Raw genomic sequence first — 23,548 nt, forward strand, 5'->3', positions numbered from 1 at the left:
TAAGGTAATAAAAACGCATTTTGGGCCTCACTATTGTTTATTTATGAAATTTGATACTAAAGCTAAACACTTAAACAGAATTTATAAATAAGAAAATGCATCTAGAAACCTTATTAGTATAAACAAACTCATACACACGCATTAGGCTTTAAGTTACTAGACTATAATTACTTGTTTTTATAGAAAAGGCTGTTGTGGCACTTAGAATTACAAGAAACGCTTAATTTTTTGCGTTTGCAACATTTTTAATTGCATTGGCCACTATAATTGCAGTGGGGCTTCCTTGACTGCCTAAATTCGAATCTTTACAAACGCATTCACTGAGACTTATTTCAGTATCAGGCGCTTCATTGACTGAAATAAATGATTCCTTGCAGGTGGTAAATTCGTCTCTTGCATGAAGTTGGTTCAAAATACTAGGCTTATTGCCTAGTTTGTATAGCTTTTCATCTATAACAGAAATAATAATGGCAATAATGTTTCGGCTATCTTCTTTAGCTCTATCAACTTCTGGAATTCGCACTCTATCACTTTGACCTACTTTTTCAACAGGAAATCTATTATTAGAATGCTTTAACATTCTGTCAGATTCTTTTACAAGTGACTGTTTAGCAAGATGCCGAGTCTTCTGAATTTTCTTTTGAAGTTTTCTCAATTGCAGTGCCATCTTCGTCTCCCTTATTTCCTTTAACGCCAATACTGCATTGTCTTCCTCATTGACAGCAATTATCTCACACGTATTATGTTTGATTGGACTGTTAGTGTTACCTGTATCTTCAATATTCGCTAACTGGGATTCATCGGTTGAACTGTTGAGTTCCATATCACCAGGGTGCTTTGCTCCACCATCAGCGTCATCAGAATGATCTGCTATTGTCGCTTCTAAATCTTCTTCTGATTTCGGATAAAGTACCAGGAGGTAAGGATGTTTTTAATCCCACTTTATCATTATGTATTTAATACATTAAATAGTGTATTACACAGTGGCCGCTTCCGACTACAGATTGACTAGCACTGTAGTATGCACTATGCGCCGTATTTAGCTCTGGTATGTCGCAGTGATTAATAAACCTCCCTACACTCTGCAAGCTTCTACGCACTTAACGGTATTTTATCACATTTACCGTTCTAATCCGGGATTTATTAATAATTACCGGTCAATGTGAATAATTCTGGCATATTTATTACTTTTACCTAGCTATTCGGTTTGTATTAATAGTAACCGGTAATTATTAATAATTTCCAATTAATCATACTTACCGTAACATATATACCGTTATATAATTATGTACGTATATACAGTGATGAGCGGGAGCGCGCTAATAACCGGCAATATAACGCAAAATATTGAAAACATATATTAAGTTGTGGGATAAAAAGAAATGAAACTAGTAGAGGTGCAAAATTTAGCGATAGAAACCTATAAGTTGACCATTCTATTGATTGTCTCCCACCTTTAGACGTATCGGACTAGTTTGGCAACTACCACGCATGACATGCAGTGATAGTTTTAGTTGACATCCTCCTCTTATACGTCTAAAGGTGGGAAACAATCAATATGATGTTAAATTATAGGTGTATATCGCTAAAATATGTGCTGCCGATAATGACATATGGAGCAGAGACACTGACTCTAACCAAGGCAACAGCGTCGAAAATGCGGGTTGCTCAAAGGCGTATGGAAAGATGCGTGCTGGGCGTAACACTACGGGATAAGATAAGAAATGAAGATCTCAGACAAAGAACCGGTATTGCAGATGTTATAGAACGTATTACCAGGCTCAAATGGAACTATGCAGGACACGTCGCCAGGCTAAAAGATTCAAGATGGACACTAAAGCAAAGCTGATGGAATGGAGACCAAGAGAAGATAAACGCAGTAGAGAAAGGCCGCCTACACGATGGACAGATGATATCAGGCGGATTAGTAAAAACTGGCAACAATCAGCACAAAACCGTGAAGTGTGGAAACAGTTGGGGGAGACCTATGTCCAGCAGTGAACGTGAATTGGTTGGATGATGATCGCTAAATATCCCACCTCTACTAGTTTCATTTCTTTTTGTCAAAACTTAATAGGTTTTCCATCTTTTGCATTGTTTTGTCGGTTATTAGCGCGCTCATCACTGTATAATATTTAGATAGACTCTATTAAATATGTTTTTAGATATCGGCACAATAAACTTTTGGCCACTCACGTAAGGCTGCATACTGGAGAGAGACCTTTGAGTTGCGATATCTGTGGAAGAAATTTTGCCTTACCGTCTTCACTACATAAGCACAAAATGATCCACAGTGCGGAGAAAAAGTTTGTTTGTAATATATGTAATAAAAAGTTTAGCCAATCGTCACACCTCAATGAGCATATAAGGAAGCATGCAGGTCAGTCTTTATTATTAATTATTTTTTTCTTATGGTTGGTTTCACCGTTTCGCCAACGACAAATAGTAATTTATTCGATGAATAAAGTTATTCGACCAATAAACTGACACATCTACGTTTCACTAACGTCAAAAACATTTTATTTGTTTATTTATCAAACTATTTACTCTTTGATTAAATTGACAAGTTATTCTCGATTTAAATATCTACATCCGTACCCCAGAACAAAAGTGTATTAAGTCACAAAATGTAAATGTTACAGGAGAGCGAAAATAAAAATTATTTTTAGTGTTTTGGAACATTTTCCATTTAATACATTAAATTTCATTTAGCAAATTCTTATAAATGTGAATAATGATCATTGTTCTTTTTACCACTAAAAATAATTTTTTTTGAAAATTACTGTTTTTGGAAAAAAAATGGACTTAACACATTTTCTCTCTGAAAAATAAATTTTTGACTGTGACTTAATATTAATTTTGCTACCTATCCTATGGCAAAGACGGAGCTCTTACGAAAAATATCATACCTATTTTACAAAATTAAGGAAATGTTTGGATATAAAGAACTAAAAATATTTTACGGACATATTTATAACAAAACCGTTAATACGAGTACTAAAAAAACTACTTAAAAAGTCGAATTAGAAAAAAACAGAAATGGTTGTAACGCAACTGTATTTTTATTGAAATGAATGTCGACTCGATTGTATGCATTATTGCATTTTTATTAACTAAAAAATTAACAATAACTTTTTGAAGTACATAAAAAAATAATTAAAAACTTAACAAATGCAGAGCTACTGCCGTTATATCAGTAATTTGAATTGTGTCTTTATGCACTAGAGTCTGAAAAAAATCGTGAATCCCCGCTGGAACCCACTTTAGCAGAAGATCATTGAATTTTTTAGTACTTATCGGATTTAAGGTATCTCTCAACGAAATCAGAGAATCTTCTACAGATTGATGATTTCTTCTACCCACTCTTCGGTTAAGTCTGCACTCTTAAATTCCAAATCGAAGTCTGTTTTAAAGTACAGAATCCCAGGATTTTCTTGTCTGAATTCTGAATTACATACATACTGTTTGTGAAATTAAATTTTTTCCTTTATTCTCAGTTTTATTTTTATTTTGAAACGGCGAATCGCAAGAATTGTACAGTTTATTAAAGTCTTTAAAATTAGAAATTGTCATTTCATACACTTTAAAATAATTGTTTTTTTCCGAAAATTTTAGCCAACTGTAACTAATCCTATGGATTGGTTACAGTTGGCTATTGAAAATTAGGGCATTTTTTAGCCTCGCGTTCTATAACTGAGTGTATACTGTCCACCTCCATGTGCGTATGCCCTCGCAGAAGGAATTTGTGAGTGATTTCTTTTATATGTGGATATCTCGAAAGTAGATAAAAGTAGCACATAATTATTTGTAAGTTCCGGTTTTGTGATTAGCAATTATTGGTCCAAATAACAATAGAAGTTGTGCTTTGAGGTAATGAATGAATGTATTGGACCATGTATTGGAAGCATGAGGCCATTTTTCTTTTCCACCTCAACCAGCAATTGATTCATCCCACATTAGACAGTTCGCCTATTTTTCCGTTGAATCATAAATTGTATAATTAAAACACCAGAGTTTTAGACTGTAAAAACTTTGAGGATCAGTTAGCTTTGGGCAAGGAAGACATTTTTGTAAATCTATCATTAACACTTTTTGTAAAAGACTATTGATGGACATCTCTTTGTCTATGTTTCAATTTGTACCATCACTTGTAATGTTTCTCACTCAGCGTCAGACGTTGACTGTCTTAGATTGATTAGAAATTAATCATATTTATCACAAGTGTCTTTTGAAGGAACAGCGAATGATAAATTAAAGTCTGTATTAAAAGTGTGATTGTAAAGCCATTCTTTGTCTACTTCGTCCGAAGGAATGGTTTTCAAATCTTATTCTTCCTTAAACATCCTAAACATTGTAGAAATATTTTAGTAACCTCCTAAATATTTGGTCGCCGTCCTTCTTCGACTATAATGTGATTCTTCATATGGATAGGCATGCTCATGAATCCTATCCGTTACCTCATTCTTTACTTTATTTTTAGATTGTTGCTTTCCTCTTTTGTCACATTCTAAAACTCCACTTGTTTGCATTTTTTCAAGTGAACATCTAATAGATTGAGAAATATCTAGAGTCTCTTTTCTTCAATGGTAAAAAAATATTTCCAGTTACAATGGCTAGCTTGAGCACCTGTTCGTTCTTTTTTTCTTTTGATACACGTTTTTTCAAGATAAGAACATAAAAACTGTCTTTTTGGATCTATGGTTGTCTCATGATTCCAAAATTGTCGGTGAATTTGTGCTCTCTGAGAACAAAATTGCCAAATTTTAAAAGATTGTGGACTTAATGCTTTGCCTGAATTGCATTATGTGGGACATAATACTTTTTGTTGGACATAATATGGTTTTGCCCTGGGAAACGTATACACCATTTTCGATCTAATACATTTGAAGTGCAGAAGATACTGTTTTGCTCTAAGCGAAGTGTGGACTTAATACTGTTCATACAAGGCTATTTTGGTCAATTTCAGTCGAAACAGCGAATAAGAAATACCAGTTAATAGAGCGGAAAATTTTAAGCCCAGTGAGCTAAAAAAGTAGAAAACTGAAATTTTGGACTTAATACAGTTTTGCTCTGAGGTACGGACATATAACAAAGAAAATTCGTCAGTTTCACTTTTTTAAATTATCAAAATTGTATTGATATAATCGCAAAATTGTATTGATGTACAGATATAATGTTAATAAATTTTATTCGACGAATAACTATTTATTGATTTATTTGTTGTTGGTGAAACCGGCATAGAATTAAATTTTTTTGAATAAACATCGTTTATCGGTGATATGCGTATAACTGACATCATAGTTCATCACTTCAGAAGTATTTAGGGCGCTCTCCTACTAATGAATTTGTTATGTTTTGCTTATTAATTTCAGGGCAAAGACCTCACATTTGTAATATTTGTGGAAAACGCTTCACTATCAACTCAAAACTGGTGGTGCATATGAGAACCCATACTGGAATTAAGCCTTATAATTGTGATTTTTGCGAAATGTCATTTGCTAGTAAGTATAATTGTTACTTCTTAAATAAACTTTTATGCAGTCAAATTACTCGAATCAATTGGTTATGACCTTTAATACTCTTATTATTTATTTTTGAGTACTTTTCATACATATTTTTATGAGAATAAATGAATAGTAGGCAATCTAAGTGGTAAAGTGTAGTTTTGGAAACTACAGCAGCAACTATTTGATTTCTGCAGATAAGCAGACAAACCCCTTCTTAGGTTCTTTAACCTTGTCATCATACAAAATTGTCTTTATACTTATGAATGTTTTGCTCGCTTGTTCAATTTTATTGACATTATTTCTTTTTTTTTTTTTTGCTTATAATCAGTGTTGACAGAGCTGGGCCGGGTACTGATAAATTGTACTCGGGTACAGAGTACCGGGTACTTTTTATATTTGAGGAACGAGTTCAGAGTACCGAGTACATTGCTCAAAAAAAGTACTCAGGGTACAATACTCCAAAGTACAATTACCCGAATTTCTTGGAAACTTATTTTGAGTACATTTGAATATAGAACCCGAAAAAAGGTAAGAAGGTAATACCTAATTACATCTGCCTCTCTAAACATATTTATTTATGAGTCATGAAAACATAAAATAACGTACAACTCCAACTTAAATAAAAAAATAAGAATTTAAAAAATTGATCATTGATTAATACAGTAAAACCTGTCAGTAACGGCCACTAACAATTAAGAAACTATTGGCCGATATAGAAAGGTGGCCGGTAATTCCAGCTTTGTAGTCCACAAATACATAAAAGATAATTGCAACTTCGTTTATTTTGTTAATACAAGCAAATATAATTCTACAGGGTGATTCATTAAGAATATCCAATCTCTGAGTTGTAGATTCTAGACCTCAAAATATTAAGATTTAACCCAAATCACTTATATAAAATGTGCCTCGTTAGTGAGTTACAGAGTGTTCTATTTAAAAATTTAATAACACCATTTTTACCCAGTACTTTAAAACTATTTGTCATACTTTGCAGAAAGTGTAGTTGCCGTACACCCTACTAAATTATGATAAACAAACGTTTCTGGCTACTACCAGAGGCGTACAACAGGGGACAGTGCATGGTTACCCTTCCCAAATTCTACGCCACTGGCGAAATTGCTATTTTAGCACAATATTTCGATTTTCCAATACTTTCTATGTAAATAAGTTGAAAATGAAACTTTACAGTTATTTTGATTAATGTATTGTGCCCCTTCATTTTTAAATTCATATATCTCGAAAACTACTGATTTTATCGATACGAATGAGGAGTATATAGTATATTACTTACATAGAAAGTATTGGAAAATCGAAATATTGTGCTAAAATAGCAATTTCGCCAGTAGCGTAGAATTTGGAGAGGGTCAACCATTCACTTTCCCCTGTCGTACGCCTCTGGTAGTAGCCAGAAACGTTTATTTAACATAAATTAGTAAGGTGTTCAGTACCTACACTTTTTGGCAAGTATGATACGGCAATTTCAAATACTTTTAAAGTACTGGGTACAAATAATTTTTAAATCAAACATCCCTATTACATAAATATTAACTGTTTGTATCCAGTATTTTAAAAGTATTTGACATATCCTTATCATACTTGGCAGATAGTGTAGATACTGTACAACCTACTAAAATATGTTAAATAAAACTTTCTGGCTAGTACCAGAGGTGTACGACAGGGGAAAGTGAATGGTTGACCCTTCCCACATTCTACGCCACTGTCGGAATTACTATTTTATTGCAATTTTTCGATTTTCCAATACTTTTTATGCAAATAATATACTCTTTATCCGTACCGATAAAATCATTAGTTTTCGAGATATTTAAAGTTAAAAATGAAGGAGCACAATACATTAATCAAAATAGCTATGCCGTTTCATTTTCAACTTCAAATATCTCGAAAACTATAATGACTTTAACGTTACGAATGAAGAGTATATTACTTACATAGAAAGTATTGGAAAATCGAAATATTGTGCTAAAATAGCAATTTCGCCAGTAGCGTAGAATTTGGGAAGGGTCAACCATTCACTTTCCCCTGTCGTACGCCTCTGGTAGTAGCCAGAAAAGTTTATTTATCATAATTTAGTAGGATGTACAGTATCTATATTTTCTGCCAAGTATGACAAGGATATGTCAAATAGTTTTAAAGCCCTGGGTAAAAATAATTAAATTTTTAAATAAAACACCCTGTAACTCAGTAACGAGCCACATTTTATTTAAATGATTTGGGTTAAATCTTAATATTTTGAGATCTATAATCTACATGTCAAAGATTTTACATTCTTAATGAATCACCCTGTATGCATAAATGGAAACTACTAAAAGTACTTTAATATCCTAATATAAAGCAAAATTATACTTACTACGGAACAAAAAGATTGAAGTTAAGCTTTTTTAAAGAATTTTTCAACCCACTTTTATTTTTTTATATCCTTTAATAATTTGAGTTTTTACACCATATTTTTCAGCCAACTTTTGTGAATTGTAATCATACTTATAAATAGTGACAAACGTTTCTCTTTTACAACACTTTTACGACATTTTAATATAGGATTTTAAGAACCTATTGTGACCACCGACCCGATGCAGGTTATTTAATCTCCTGTTTAGGTAGATACAATAGGTCCTAATAAATAGTACTGGGAATTTCCATCAACAAATAGACAAAATTATTTTAACAAAATTATTTAGGCCAACATTCACATTCAATTTCTATAAAATGGACTTTAAAAATATGTGATCATTTCGCCTCGTCCGTATTATAAAGGTGGCCGTAAATAGCAGGTCATAAATAAGGGAATATACCTATACTTGTTTTGGGGAATTTTGAAACCGGCTGCAAGTACAGGCGGCCGGTAACACAGGTTTTACTGTAATCAGTATAACACCACTCCTACTCACTGATTAATTTTATTGGCTTTTAAGATAACTAATTTTTCAAAGTTTCATAAGTTTTTCAGAGTATTTCTTAAAGAGCTATTAATTATTATGGCATAAGAGAATAGGCGTTTGCTTGACTTTGCGAATGGACTCATACTGAAAACGGCGTTATATCGCCGTTATATGATCGATTTGCTTGAAAATTCGAGAATAAGTAATGTATAGTCCAAGGATCAAAATCTATACGATACCGAAAGGCGCTTTTACATTCTAAGGCATTCTAAGCAAAAAATGTTCTATAAATTTTTTTGATAAAATTAATAGTTTTCGATTTATTCGCTATCGAAAGTGTTAGTTTTATATCGAAAAAATCAATGTTTTTCGGTATCATTTACGATTCACTCAATTTTTTCCGTAGAAAAAATATTTTCAAACCAAGTTCTTGAGAATTAAATAACCTACAATTTTATATAGAAACATATTTTCGTATCTCTGATGCTAATCTTTCTATTCTGAAGAAAATGACATTTTTATTAAACTACAAAAATTCGTTATTCGCTTTTAACTCCAGTTTTTTAAAAACTAATTATTCTAAGCCAGTCAAACTTCTAGAATCTATTAATAATACATAAATAAATAAGAAAGAATGAATAAGGCCAATGACTAAAAACACCGCTAGCTTACATTATTATGCTTCCAATTGGTTTCCCCCTTTTTGTTTTTCAAAAAAATATATTGATTTTTTAACCGTAACTTTTTTATTTTTTACTTTAGAAAGTTTGGTAAAAAAGAATTTTGTAGGTTTTTACAAGGTCTATAAGCCTATTAATATTAAATCTTTTTAAAATCCTCAGTCGCAAAAAGAGGTGACTTTGAAAGGGTTGGTAAAGGTGGTTTTTGCAGGTTATTGTAAGTTCTAATTGTCAATAGCTCACTCAATTTTTGCCGTAGAAAAAATGTTTGCAAACCATGTTCTTGGGAACTAAATAAGCTACAGTTTCTTATTTAAACATTTTTTTCGTATCTCTGATGCTAATCTTGCTATTCTGAAGAAAAGGCCAGTTTTTTCCAAACTACAAAAATTCGTTATTCGCTTTTAACTCCATTTTTTTTAACTAATCATACTAAGCCGGTCAAACTTTTAGAACCTATTAATAATACACAAGTTAAAAAGACCAAATAAGGTCAATGACTAATTATAATTAGGGTTTTGATTAGGGGGTTGCTTCTGAACACTTTTTCGCTGAAAAAAATAGGGACTGATATTCTTTTCATTATAAGTGACTTAATTTTTGAGCTAGAGACTTTTTTTTTGTGGAGATAGATATTTTTAAATACTTTAAATTAGTTACAAGTTGTCCTCGAAAAATGCATAGTTTTCCCGTCTTTTGACTTTGAATCTACAATATTTAGCATTTGATGAAGAAGAGCCAACATATAATAAAGTATAGGTCGATTACTATTGGTCTTAAAGAAAATTAAAAAAAAAGATTTTGTTTATTTTTTCAAAAGGTACATTTTTGTTAATAAGTAAAGTTGTTTTGATAAAACGAAACCTTTTGGAGTTATTAGCAGAAACTTATTAAAAACATTGATTTTTTCGATATAAAACTAACACTTTCGATAGCGAATAAATCGAAAACTATCAATTTTATCAAAAAAATGTATAGAACGTTTTTTACTTAGCATGAAAGTTTTTACCAACTTTTGCGATTAAAATATAATAAAAAATTTCCACCCCCAAGATGGGGTGGCAACCATCCCCCATGGTAAAAGTGCCTTTCGGCATGATATAGATTTTGATCCTTGGACTATCCACTACCTATTCTCAAATTTTCAAGCAAATCGATCCATTCTGTAAAAATTGCGAGGTTTTGTCCTATTTTAAGCTTCATTACTTGTGACTATTATGCATGTTGCTATTAATTTGCTGTCCCACATGCAGCGACAAGTTTAGACTTGCAAAAAGTACTCGGAAAATGTAGTACTCGTATAATAAACGCGGGTACCGGGTATTTTACCCATACGCTACGGGTACGAGTACCGAGTACTTTATTGAAAATGTACTCGGGTACTGAGAACCCAAAATGTACTTAGAGTACAAAATTCGGGTACTTGTATCCGGGTATTGCCCAGCTCTGAGTGTTGATATTCTTCTTATAAAGGTGTCTATCTTTTAGAGATGTTGGCGACCACATTGACACATCTTATTCTATTCACAGCAGCTCTAAATAGATCAGTTGACGTTAGACCAGTCTACTTCCTAAGATTGGTCAGCCAGGATATACGTATACTTTCAGGGAATATCTTGCCGTGTAGCATCAACTGTAGAAGTCGGTTTTAGTATTAGGCATAATATTGCCGAATTAAGCCAATTTTCTGTTCTTGCGGTGTTAATAATTTCTTTGTCTTTTCTTAGTCTCTGGAGAATAGTTGTTGGTTGTGTGGTGTATAAATGTAGAAATAAATGAAATCCTTAACATACGTCGATAGCACCACATTCCAAATGCCTCTAATCGTTTTACGGCATCTTCTGTAAGACTCCAGTTTTCTACTCCGTAGAGGACACTAAAGACGTAACATTTAAGAATTCTTATGCGTATATTGTAGATAAGTTGCAGATAATCTTCCTAAGATCGTTAAAACAGCTTCTGGCTTTTTCAATAGGCGTTTTTATTTCGTAGCTATGATCCCAAGAATCCTTAATATGGCAGCCCAAATAGCATAATTTGTTTCGTACTATTTGATTTTAGGTTGTATTTATTTCTACAACAGTATACATCATCCTTTGAAGCCCACTATCCGCCAGCAATACTGTATCGTCTGCATATCTTATACAGTGCTAGTCAAAAGTCCGTACCCCCCTCGTATCTTTCGAACGGTTATACCTATAATAGTGAAATTTGGAGGGAGCAAATAAACGGACGTGAGATTCTTAACTAGTCATGACAGGTGACGTAATAGTGACAGATGACGTTGCAGAGCCACTGTGACCCATAATTTTAAATGAGACCCTATGGCAAGTGATACCTCATTTGAAAGGTATTCAAAATACCTATTCAGTCATACTAATTTTTTTGGGTTTTAGTTGATTTGAATGTTGGTGAATAGATTAAATGAATATAATATTTTAGTTTCGCATTTAATTAATAAAAATTCAACTGTCCGCCTATGGTTTTTTTGTCAAAAAGGTTGACGTTTTTCAATTCTCTAGTAGTTTTTACGTCAACGTCAACCTTTTTGACAAGTAATTATATGCGGAATTTTGAATTTTTATTAATTAAATGCGTAACTCCAATTTTATATTTATTTCATTTATTCATCAAAATTAGCTTAAACTCAACCAACATTAGTATGACTGAATAGGTATTTTGAATACCTTTCAAACGAGCTATCACTTGCCATAAGGTCCCATTTAAAATTATCGGTCACAGTGGCTCTGTAACGTCATTTGTCACTATTATGTCACCTGTCATGACTAGTTAAGAAGCTTACGTCCGTTTATTTACTCCCTCCAAATTTCACTATTATAGGTGTAACCGTTCAAAAGATACGAGGGGGGTACGGACTTTTGACTAGCACTGTATATAGATATTAGCTCTCAGATATTTTATAGTGAATATTTTTTGTTCCTTGACATGTACTTAGTTGTTTTATGACGTTTTTGAAAAGACTAATATTTTGGTTTTGGATACTTTTAGACGTAAGCCGAACATTTCACTACAACGGACTACGGAATTTAATGTTTTGTAGCTTTAGTTTTTTGCTATCAGAACGGTACCTGATATTATTTGGCGTAGTTCCCTTGATATTGATTCCACCTTGGTCCCCTTCAAATGCTTCTCTAAATGTATATTCCGAGTATAGAAACAGGAGTGCTAAAGGAACAACCCCTGTCTCACTCCTCGTTTGATCGCAATATCTTCTGATGATGTTTGATCTATTTGGACTATTGCTGTTTGATGCCAGTTGATCTTAGAATTTTGACCATCTTTTGATGAATACCACAATTAAATGCCATTTGATATTCTATAAAACATGCATATACGCTCAGCTTCGCTGGTGTCGCTATTAGCGGATTACTATTCAACTTTCACCGGTAATTTTTAAATTTATTATTTATTTGTTATCGTTTAATATTTACAACGCTAAAAAGTAATTAAATTGTAATAGATTTTTTTAAGATTTTGCTAATCATTTTGACGTTCTATTGATGAAATATTAATTTCTTATAATTTATAATTACATATTACGGACCATTAAAACAACGTAAATTCAGTATTTAAAACGTAAGTATATTTAAGGTAAAAATATATACCACAGCTTTGACCAACTAATATTTTTTATAATTAATGTTTTTAATTTTAATTTTAAATTAATCACTTTGAAAAACTTACTAAGGAAGTAAAACTTCACTTGTAGGTAAATGGTATATAAATTTATTAAAATTTTATCTAAAATGATCCAAATTGGATAAAAGTGGGTACGTCTATAGTACAAAAATCACACAAACGTTTACGGACCAATCAGTCCATCATCAGGTGGTAGAAACCTAAAATAAGCAAACCACTGCATTAAAAAAGGCCAAGATGAAATTTTGACTGTTTGAAAGTTAGGAAAATTAAAACATGTGGTTACTTACTTTAGATTCAAAGTAGTTGGAACTAGCTACATAGTTAGGTCAAAAGACCTTAATGTTACAATAATTATGCCATTTCGGCTAGAACAATATCGACAATAAGTCGATGTTTAAAGAATTTAAAAAAGTGAAACAAAAAAAAAGACACTTCTGTTGGAGTGTAAGTAAAGAGAGTAATAAACTCCAACAGAAGTAAGAAAAAAGAAACTAACTAACTATTCACTAAATATTCACTAATTCTTTTACCTTATATTTATCATATAATAAATTTCCTTTTATTTTCTTTAGTTTATTTTTCTTTATTCTGCTCTTCTTTTCGAACAAGTGACGTCATTACCTTGTTGGCAAAATTTTCGCTTTCAATCGTCATTAAATTATCATAAATAATTTTATGTTTCTATTAATTCAAATTGTTTATTCTCACTCATTTATTTAATAGCTAATTAAATTCATTTATTTAAGTAATAATATTTTTGCATTTCTAAAATACAAAATAACTGCATACACATAAAATTCCCTACCTAGAAGGTCTTGTCAATATTCGTTTAATGTCATATTTCAGTCTGTCAGTTTGAAGCCAAGATGAAGACCACATTATAATACCGCTGCATTTTTAAATTCTTTAAACATCGACTTATTGTCGACATTGTTTTAGCCGAAATGGCATAATTATTGTAACATTAAGGTCTTTTGACCTAACTATGTAACTAGTTCCAACTACTTTGGATCTAAAGTAAGTAACCACATGTTTTAATTTTCCTAACTTTGAAACAGTCAAAATTTCATCTTGGCCTTTTTCAATGCAGTGGTTTGCTTATTTTAGGTTTCTACCACCTGATGATGGACTGATTGGTCCGAAAACGTTTGTGTGATTTTTGTACTATAGATGTACCCACTTTTATCCAATTTACCGCACAGCTTTTACATTCTTCTTGAGTCATATTTGTCAGGTAGGTGTTACTTTATTAAATACCAAGATGCAATTTCCAAACTCTATTCTATCAAAGCTGGCGTACCACAGGGTAGCGTACTGGGACCTACCTTGTATCTCTTGTTTACCGCAGATATACCTCCACCTCTTCAGGAACCACTAGAGGAGAGACCACCTACAGAAGAAATGATGCTAGGAACATTTGCCGACGATACTGCAATCCTAGCCTCACACACTGACCCTATTTATGCCTCGCATCTCCTTCAAGCGTATCTAGACAGAATACAAGATTGGTTTTTGGAATGGAAAATTAAAGTCAATGAAGGAAAATCTATTCATGTTACATTTACAACACGAAGAGGAACTTGTCCTCCTGTAACTTTAAACAATCACCAATTACCATCAGCCAATGAGGTAAAATATCTTGGTATTCATTTGGACAGAAGTCTCACATGGAGGAAACATATCTGGACCAAGAGAAAGCAACTAGGTCTCCAATTCAGAAATATGTATTGGTTAATGGGCCGTTCATCAAGACTATCTCTGGATAACAAATTGCTGCTCTATAAGGCAATACTTATGCCAATCTGGACCTATGGGTTGGAACTATGGGGAACAGCCAGTCACTCCAACATCGAAATCATCCAACGCTTCCAATCAAAAACCCTCAGAACCATCACTAATGCACCTTGGTACATCAACAACAGAATTATTCATCGAGACCTTAAAACTGATACGGTACAAGAAGTCATCACAAAACGTAGCGCTGCTTACATTGCCAAGTTGGAGGATCATAAAAACCAGTTTGCACTTAACCTCCTAGACAATTCCCAAGAACAGCGTAGGTTAAAGAGGTTCAAACCATTGGACTTACCATTTAGAGTAAACTTTTAAACTAATGAGTTAGTAGTTATGAAATGTAATTATTTTGTACACAACTTTATAAAAATTGTACTTTGATTTTGCCAGTGGGTAAAATCTTCCTTGTCCTTAGTCAATGTAATTACTTTTGTTTATTGTTGACACTCAACAGATTGCAAAATAATTTTAAATAAAAAAAAAAAACTTTTATCCAATTTGGATCATTTTAGATAAAATTTTAATAAATTTATATACCATTTACCTACAAGTGAAGTTTTACTTCCTTAGTAAGTTTTTTATTATGGTATACAGCCAATGAGAGGAATCTTTTCCTTTTTATTTTAATCACTTTGACATTTATGTCAAATTTTCCGGTAAACGTTTACAGACTTCTCACTACTGGCGCTCGCGAATTTATAAATATCCCCTCTACGTACGAGCTCACAGCGTATTCGCGGTGTGCAAGTACTTGGAAGGGAAACGAGAAACGACCGTGCGCGAGTCGCGGAGAAATATTGCAACTATCTTAATAAATTCATATTGTCAATTGAAATTGTCAAATTGACGTATATTTCATACCTTCTGTCATTGAAGCAGAAAAATTATATATTGCTCCACAATATTGATATGATATGCAATTATTATATAAAGGTAAATTTAATTAATTGTATTTTGCTTGCATTAGTGCATTTTAATAACTAATTTTATTTACTACATACAATTGTTTACGTTTGCCTAACATAACCTGCATCTTATTTTTTCTTCTTATTATTTTTTTGGACTATGGCCTTGACAATTATCCAGCAACCAGGACTAATATAATTGGCCAATATAATTAAAAGTGCGAATAAAAGTACAGAGCGTAAAAATAGAGGTCGCTTTGCCGAACTTGCACGGTCCCAATACATTCATGTCACTGCATCGGAAGTCAATTTTATTCTTGAGGATTCGTGCTTCTCTGTTTGTAGGTGACTTTCATGTACATAATCTTCTGGGATTTTCTTTAGAAAAGACGTTGGCTATAAAAGTGTACGATCTCCATCATTGTTACTTCACATCTTTGTCAATACTTTGTCTATAATAATACTAAAAATTTGGGATTTTTCTTCTTCTTAAGTAAATTCTTATCGTTCGGTTTTGGTTCGGTAAATGCTTAATTGCACCTATTCATCTCACTTGCACTAGGCGATGTCCCATGACCCTACGCTGTGTTTCTAAACCAGGAGGGGTAATTCAAATTGACCGCGCCGTAATGCTTGTTTGTAATTGGTCCAACCGCAGGCGAGTTTGCTTCAATAAATTATCAAATTATCACACTATTGACATTTATGTTTTGACACTATTGTCATTTCATAACTTAATTAAGTTATGTCGGCGATTTTTTGTGTTTTCTGCGTTATTCCTTTATTTTTTTTTTAGTTTTTGAGTTTGCTTTTATATAAAAATCAGTTGTTTTTAGAACTCTTTAGAGACGTATTAGTATGATCAACTAGTAGCCGACATGATCAACCAAAAAAGAAGATGTATTTGGTGATTTTTCTAGTGACTTTCTTGGGTGCAAATCTGTCTTTTTAGTTTACCCCTCCTGGTTTAAAAACAAAGCATGGTACTATTCAGTCAAATTAATTTTTAATAGTTTTAGGGCCGGTTGTTCGAACGCTAATCAAGAAGTTGATTATAATTAAGTCCCTTAACAACCATCAAATAGCAAAATCCGTTGTTCGTACGCCAATCAGTTGATTGTAATCAATTATGTTAATTATCAATCGATTAACATAATTGATTGATTAATTAATTATTAATTAACATAACAATTATTAACATAATTGATTAACTAATCAATTAATCTCATAATTGTAATCAATTATGTTTTCAGCAACCCAATCAAAGTTGACATTGACAGTTGGTGACAGTAATTAAATATTTGATAATCAGTTGATTCCATTTTTGATTAGCGTTCGAACAACCGGCCCTTAATGTTTCTGCTTAAGTTATGTATAATATGTATTAATGTTTTAGGTAATGTACAATTAAAAAAGCACAGATTGATACACACAGGTGAAAAACCTTATCCTTGTTGGCAGTGCGGAAGAGCGTTTCGCCGAAAGGAAACAAGGGACACCCATGTACGATACCATACTGGAGAACGACCCTATTCTTGTCAGATATGCTCAAAGAAATATATAGCCGCAAGTCATTTAAGGGTAAGTAATTTTTTTTATGTTGTAATATTTACAATCTGTCCTCAACTAAGAACAATAGGTAAATTATTTGACAAAAATTGAAAATTTGACCTGTAGAGGGAGATCCAGTGATCACACTCTTTACATAAATTAAATTAAAACAAATTAAAATAAGTTTAGTTATCACAGATTATTCGAATCTTCTTGCTAGGTCCACTACTTTGAATCTCTTGTTGTTTTCTTTTTGTAAAAATATGCTTTTGCCAAGTTAATCTCCTATCAAGATGGATTCCTAGGTACTTGACATGTTTGTCTTTTCATGGTGAAGGTTACATGGATGGATTTACTCTCATTCGCCTTTATCTTCCATTTTTTAAGCCATCTTTGTATATTATTAAGGTCTTTCTGAAGGGTTCTGGATGCTGTATTTGGATCATGGTGAGAGGCTAGTACAGCAGTGTCATCAGCAAAAGTTGCACACGTTGTTCTGTTACTTGTGGGTAGGTCAGCAGTGTAGAGCAAGTACAATATCGGTCCCAAGACACTTCCTTGTGGTACTCCGGCTTTTATTGGTCTTAGGCTTGTGTATTCGTTATCCTGCTTGACTAGGAAATGTCGGTTGGAAATATAGCTTTTTAGGATTTGATAAAAAGGATGGGGAAGGTTTTTCTTTAGTTTAAAAAGCATACCAGCATGCCATACCTTGTCGAAGGCCTGACCAATGTCCAGGAATGCAGCAGAACAATACCTTTTATTTTCTAGATCACTTCTGATGTGTTTTACCAGTCTATGTACCTGTTCTATCGTTCCGTGTTGTGTTCTGAACCCAAATTGGTGTTGGGGAATTAGTTTCCTTTCTTCTATAACTGGGGATAATTATTGTTTAAGGAGAAGTTTTTCCAAGATTTTTGATAGAAAAGGTAGCAGGCTTATTGGTCTGTATGAAGTCACCTGAGTTTTATTTTTCCCTGGCTTAGGTATGAGAATAATTTGAGCAACTTTCCATTGTTCTGGGTAGTAACCTAGCCTAAATATTGCATTAAATACTTGCGTTATCATTTTCAGACATTTGCATGTCAATTGCTGAAGTACTTTCCCGTTGATCAGGTCATACCCTGGAGCTTTTTTTGGACTGATTTCATGCTGGATTATATTTCTAACTTCTTTAGTGGTGATTTTTTGTATAGGTAAGTCCATCTGGTAGGGCGATTCCAGGAAGTCATTTATTTCTTCCTCTGTGTCACCATCTTCCATGGGATGTGGCTGGAATACATTAGTGAGGTGATCTGCAAATACTTCGGCTTTTTCCTTATTATTTCTACACCAGTTTCCCTCTTGGTTTCGTATTGGTGGTAGAGGGTAAGTAATCAAATTATTTGCTCGAAAAATCCCTGCCAGAATTGAGAACAAACTAGAAACATGCCAACCAAGAGAACAGACAGTTTTGCGCCCTGGGTAACATACAAATGACCATCTAACTTGTCTAAAGGTCCTAATCGAAAAAACTGTGGAGTACAATCGGCCGCTAGTTCTAGTATTTGTTGACTACAAAAAAGCCTTTGACACGAAATCGAAATGGTAACCATCTTACGAGCTTTGAGAGATTATAGAATCGACTACTGATATTCCAACATTATTCAACATCAAAAATGAATAACCATTTTCAATTTCGTTGCAAAACGAAAATACAGCCGCATCATATTCTATTCCAATCAGACAGTGCAGTAAGCACCTCTACCGGTTTCGAAACTTATTAGTCTCTCATCAGGAGGCACATATGCTGCTCTCTCTGATCCAACCAAAACAAACCCCGGCGTGCAGTCACGGACTGCAACGAACGAAATGGCATAGATGCCCTAGCGGTAACTGCTATCATGTTTACTCTGATTGGAGTACGAAGGGAACCATTCTCGTTGGAACTTTACCGCGCTGAGCAGATGGAACGTGAATTATAAATTGTAAAATTCCCTCATCTTCCTTAGTCTCAGCATCCGTTATGGCTTGCAAATTGTAGAAGCCTCGGAGGTGTAACCTGAGAAGGTTCCCATTGTTTTCAGTCTGGTGGGATGTAGAGTAACATTATGTTGTTTTATATGCCATTAGATTGAAAACTTAGTCTCTTGCTAGCAGTTGCCGCTAGGGCATCTATGCCATTTCGTTCGTTGCAGTCCGTGACTGCACGCCGGGGTTTGTTTTGGTTGGATCAGAGAGGCATATGTGCCTCCTGATGAGAGACTAATAAGTTTCGAAACCGGTAGAGATGCTTGCTGCACTCTCTGATTGGACTAGAATATGATGCGGCTGTATTTTCGTTTTGCAACGTTGAAAATGGTTATTCATTTTTGATTTACATGTTTACTCTGATTGGAGTACGAAGGGAACCATTCTCGTTGGAACTTTACCGCGCTGAGCAGATGGGACGTGAATTATAAGTTGTAAAATTCCCTCATCTTCCTTAGTCTCAGCATCCGTTATGGCTTGTAAATTGTAGAAGCCTCGGAGGTGTAACCAGAGAAGGTTCCCATTGTTTTCAGTCTGGTGGGATGTAGAGTAACATTATGTTGTTTTATATGCCATTAGACTGAAAACTTAGTCTCTATTATTCAACATATATATGCAAATGCCACAATAGCAATAAACCTCCACACCCAAACTCAAAAAATAATATTAAAAAGGGAGTTAGACAAGGAGACAACATGTCACCAAAATTATTCAATGTCGTAATGCAGCATGCATTCGAGATGTTAAGAATGGGAAAACAGAGGTTTGAATGTCGATGACGAAAGGCTGAACCACCTACAATTTGCAGATGACAGTTCTAATAACCGGCGACTTAAAGGAAGCCCACGAAATGCTGCAAGAACTACAACGAGTTTCTTAAAAAGTCTGCCATGGACAGCGTATGGCAAACTAAGAGACGTGTTCAAAGAAAACAACCCAATAAAGTTAAAAAGAAAAGCATTTAACCAGTGTGTAACTACTATAAAGCAACCCCAGGGTTGCTAATCTCCTACTGGGCACCTTCTAGGTGGAGGGTACACGAATGCCTCCCAGATGTGGGTGGTATTCGCAAAATTAAATTCCGACAGAGGGCGTTCAAAATTTCAAAGATGGATGATAACTCGAGGAAAACAATTCATTTTGTCATTTGATCTCACAGTTCTAAAACGTTAAATTAAAATCGTTTACACGAGTGTTTTGCCATAGTAACCACTAAGTTTTGCCACTAATACATCTTATAAGTTATAGACGACTCAAAATTATGTTTCATCCGTATGCATTCATAAAAATTTGATGCTAACTACTGATTTGTTTTTACCTTTTTTTCATAAAAAATCTGGTCCCCCAATAATCACATAGCGTTTTAAAAATTATTAGTTTATCTTAAAATTTCTAATTTTGTTTTTAATTTACTTAACACTACAAGTTACACTTTACAAGTTACACTTTAGTTACACTACAATTTATTTTACACTAGCAGATTTAATTTTTAATTAAATAATAACTGCAAACTAAGTACATAGGTGAATTTATTTTATAAAAATTGTGTTTTGGAAATTATGAGGTGGTCGGAATATTTTGTATAACAATGTACATTCTATGTACATTCTATGTACGTTAAACATTAAAAAATACTAGGTACGTTTAATACAAACGTTAAATTAACAAAATGTGTGATTTGGCCTTAGTTAGTTTATGTCATTACGTAGAGTATAATAGGAATGAATACTGAGGAACACTGCAATAGTTTTTTTAAGTCGAATTCATTGTTAATTACGACATAAACTGACCGCAAATATGTACACAAATTAATGACAAAGTCAATGTTTTCCTCGAGTTGATGCTTTTCAAATTTGCCACCAGGCGTCGCCCACTTTGCGGTTCCTCGCCAATAGGGCTTTTCATTCACAGTCATTTGTTTCGAGCTTCTGTCAGATGTCGTATAATCCGTGTATAATGTTAATATACACAGATTATACAACATATGACAGAAGCTCGAAACAAATGACAATCGATGAAAAGCCCTATTGGGGAAACCAAATACCCGAGCAAGTTAGAACTAGCGTAGTGGCATCTTAGAGTGAGCGGTTACAAACAGAGTCTGATCTATAATGGGCGCCTGAAACCAATTATGGAGAAACTGAAATATTGAGTAAATGACATTATTAAAAAAAATAACAAAACTAAAATTTTTGTAGTTTTCAGAATTTTGGTCACTAGTGTATGTGATAGAAATTCTACGATTTGAGCTATCCGGTCCATTAGTACTAACAGTCATTATTTTTTTTATTTTAGGACCATATGAAGACACACAGCAACAATCGCAAATACGAGTGTATGATATGCTTGCAGAAGTTTTTTGATTCAAAGACACTCAAAAATCATATGCGAACTCATTCTGGACAAAAACCTTACAACTGTCAATATTGTGGAAAAGAGTTTTCTCAAAATGGAGCTCTGTCAACACACATTAAACATTGTCATACTCAATAAAACATTTTCAAAATCTTACTCGTTTTATTTGATTCTGTCGGTCTAGTGCCCTAAAAAACATTTATGGTCGGGACTACCAATTGAAGGGTACAGGGGAAAAACCAACATAGTCCAAAAATGAACAAAAAAATGGTTTTTAACTTAACTTACCATACTTTCTGTTTGCTTTATACTTTATCTTGGCAAATCGCCAAGGGGAACGACAAACAGAGTTTTGAGATATTCAAGGTTTTAAACATCCATTGCAGGGGAGAAACCAACATAGTCAACATGAAACATGGGAATAACCAACACAGTCCATACGTACATACATAATCAAACCTCCTATACCCGAAGTTGTCGAGGGTGTACAAGCTATCTCAAATTTTTTCTACAAATTTACACCACTCTTTTCTGTCTCTAGCTAGTTCCCTTGCTTCACTCCATGTCTTCCCTCTTTCTTCGAGAATCTCGCTTATGCTATTGTTCCATGTTTTTCTTGGTCATCCTCTACGGTTATTCCCCATTTTTCTCGCTTCCCATATCTTCTTCATCTGTCTAGTTTCATTCATTCTGATCATGTGTCGACACCATTTCAGTTTCTTTTCTTCTGCTTTATCCTTTAATGATTTCGTTCCTCATCATCAATGGCGCTCCAACTCTTCGTGAGTCTTTGCCGCGTTTACTATTGCCTTCCATGTTTGTCGGTTCTGTGCCACTAATTCCCATTGTCGCACTCCTATTTTCTCTAGATCTTCTTTAACTGCATCTTTCCACCTGTTTTTAGGCCGCCGTACGGACCTTCTTCCATCTGGGCTTTCCCAGAACACATTGTTTATAATGTGATTGTCGTTACTATGTATCACATGCTCTGCCCATCTGAGCCTATTGGCCTTTATATATCTGACTAGACTTTCTTTTCCAAATAGAGACTCTAGCTCGTTATTGTATCTGCGCTTCCATTCGTTTGTCACGCTGTCAGATAGATTTCGTTCCTAGTTCTTTTCTAATGTCTTCGTTGCTTCTTCTGTCTGTTCTTCTAACACCCAGCACTTTCCTCAATATCAAGTATTTCCTTTCACTTGCTTGCAGTCGCTTTATTTGTTTTTCGTCGAGTACCTAGTTTTGTGCCCCCTGGGTTAAGACAGGTTGGTACACTGTTTGGTATACACTCACTTTTGTTTTACTTGTTATTTCTTTTCTACTCGAAGAAGTTTTTTTATAGTGCTTGATATATATATATATATATATATATATATATATATATATATATATATATATATATATATATATATATATATATATATATATATTCTAGTTGCTAAATTTATTCTGGCACCAATCTCATCTTCTTGTGTCCCTTTATTATTCAAACTTATCCCTAAATACTTGTATACTTCAATCTGTTTGACTCTAGATAAATAATAAATATACCTTTTACACAGAAGATTTTTCTTCAATTATTGTTTTATTCTATTTCTTTCAATGTTAATGTTTATTTTTGCTTTGTTTTTTGTACTAGCATCACTTTAGTTTTCTCGGTGTTTACTCTTAAATTGTATGATTTTAATTCTTCTGTTCACATTGTCATGTTTTTTGAAGGTCTTTTTCTGTTTTTGCTATGAAGTACTATTACATCATCTGCAAATACGCATGCTTCTACTTTCACTACTTGCATGTTTCTGTCTCCTGCAATATATTTTTTGTTTTTGGCCAGCAAGCTTTTATTACTTCGTCCATCACGCTAAGTTTAATAAGTCTGGCTTTAATAAAATTATTAAATAATATTAAAAACAAAACTTGATTGCGACCAATTTTCTGGTAACACCTTCGTGGTTTCTAAAAATTGCAAACCAACAAATTGCTGAGGCAAAGAAGGCTGAGTGAGATCTAAGATTTGCATCTCACGGTAAAATTCTAACGAAAAATGGTCCCGCATACTCATAATAATAATTTCGTTGTAAAACAAAACAAGAGCCGTCTTATATTTCAGTTTGTTCAAAGAGCATCAAAAGCACCCTAATCGGTTTCAAACCTTATTAGGTTATCATCAGAGACTGTAACAACGAAGG

General features: G+C 33.5%; 1 protein-coding gene across 3 annotated transcripts in view; it reads left to right on the forward strand.

The window, feature by feature from the left end:
* The window catches only part of LOC126884532 (zinc finger protein OZF-like), a 91,742-nt gene extending 70,231 nt beyond the window's left edge, over positions 1–21,511 (forward strand). For all 3 annotated transcript variants that reach the window (XM_050650487.1, XM_050650485.1, XM_050650486.1), the window contains exons 6-9: positions 2,166–2,380; positions 5,373–5,501; positions 16,840–17,024; positions 21,300–21,511. In XM_050650487.1, coding sequence (XP_050506444.1) covers positions 2,166–2,380; positions 5,373–5,501; positions 16,840–17,024; positions 21,300–21,497 — 727 coding nt within the window. In that variant the 3' untranslated portion in view covers positions 21,498–21,511. The remainder of the gene's footprint in view (positions 1–2,165; positions 2,381–5,372; positions 5,502–16,839; positions 17,025–21,299) is intronic.
* The last annotated feature ends 2,037 nt before the right edge of the window (positions 21,512–23,548 follow it).

Source organism: Diabrotica virgifera, chromosome 5, assembly GCF_917563875.1.
Source record: "Diabrotica virgifera virgifera chromosome 5, PGI_DIABVI_V3a".
Classification (NCBI taxonomy): domain Eukaryota; kingdom Metazoa; phylum Arthropoda; class Insecta; order Coleoptera; family Chrysomelidae; genus Diabrotica; species Diabrotica virgifera.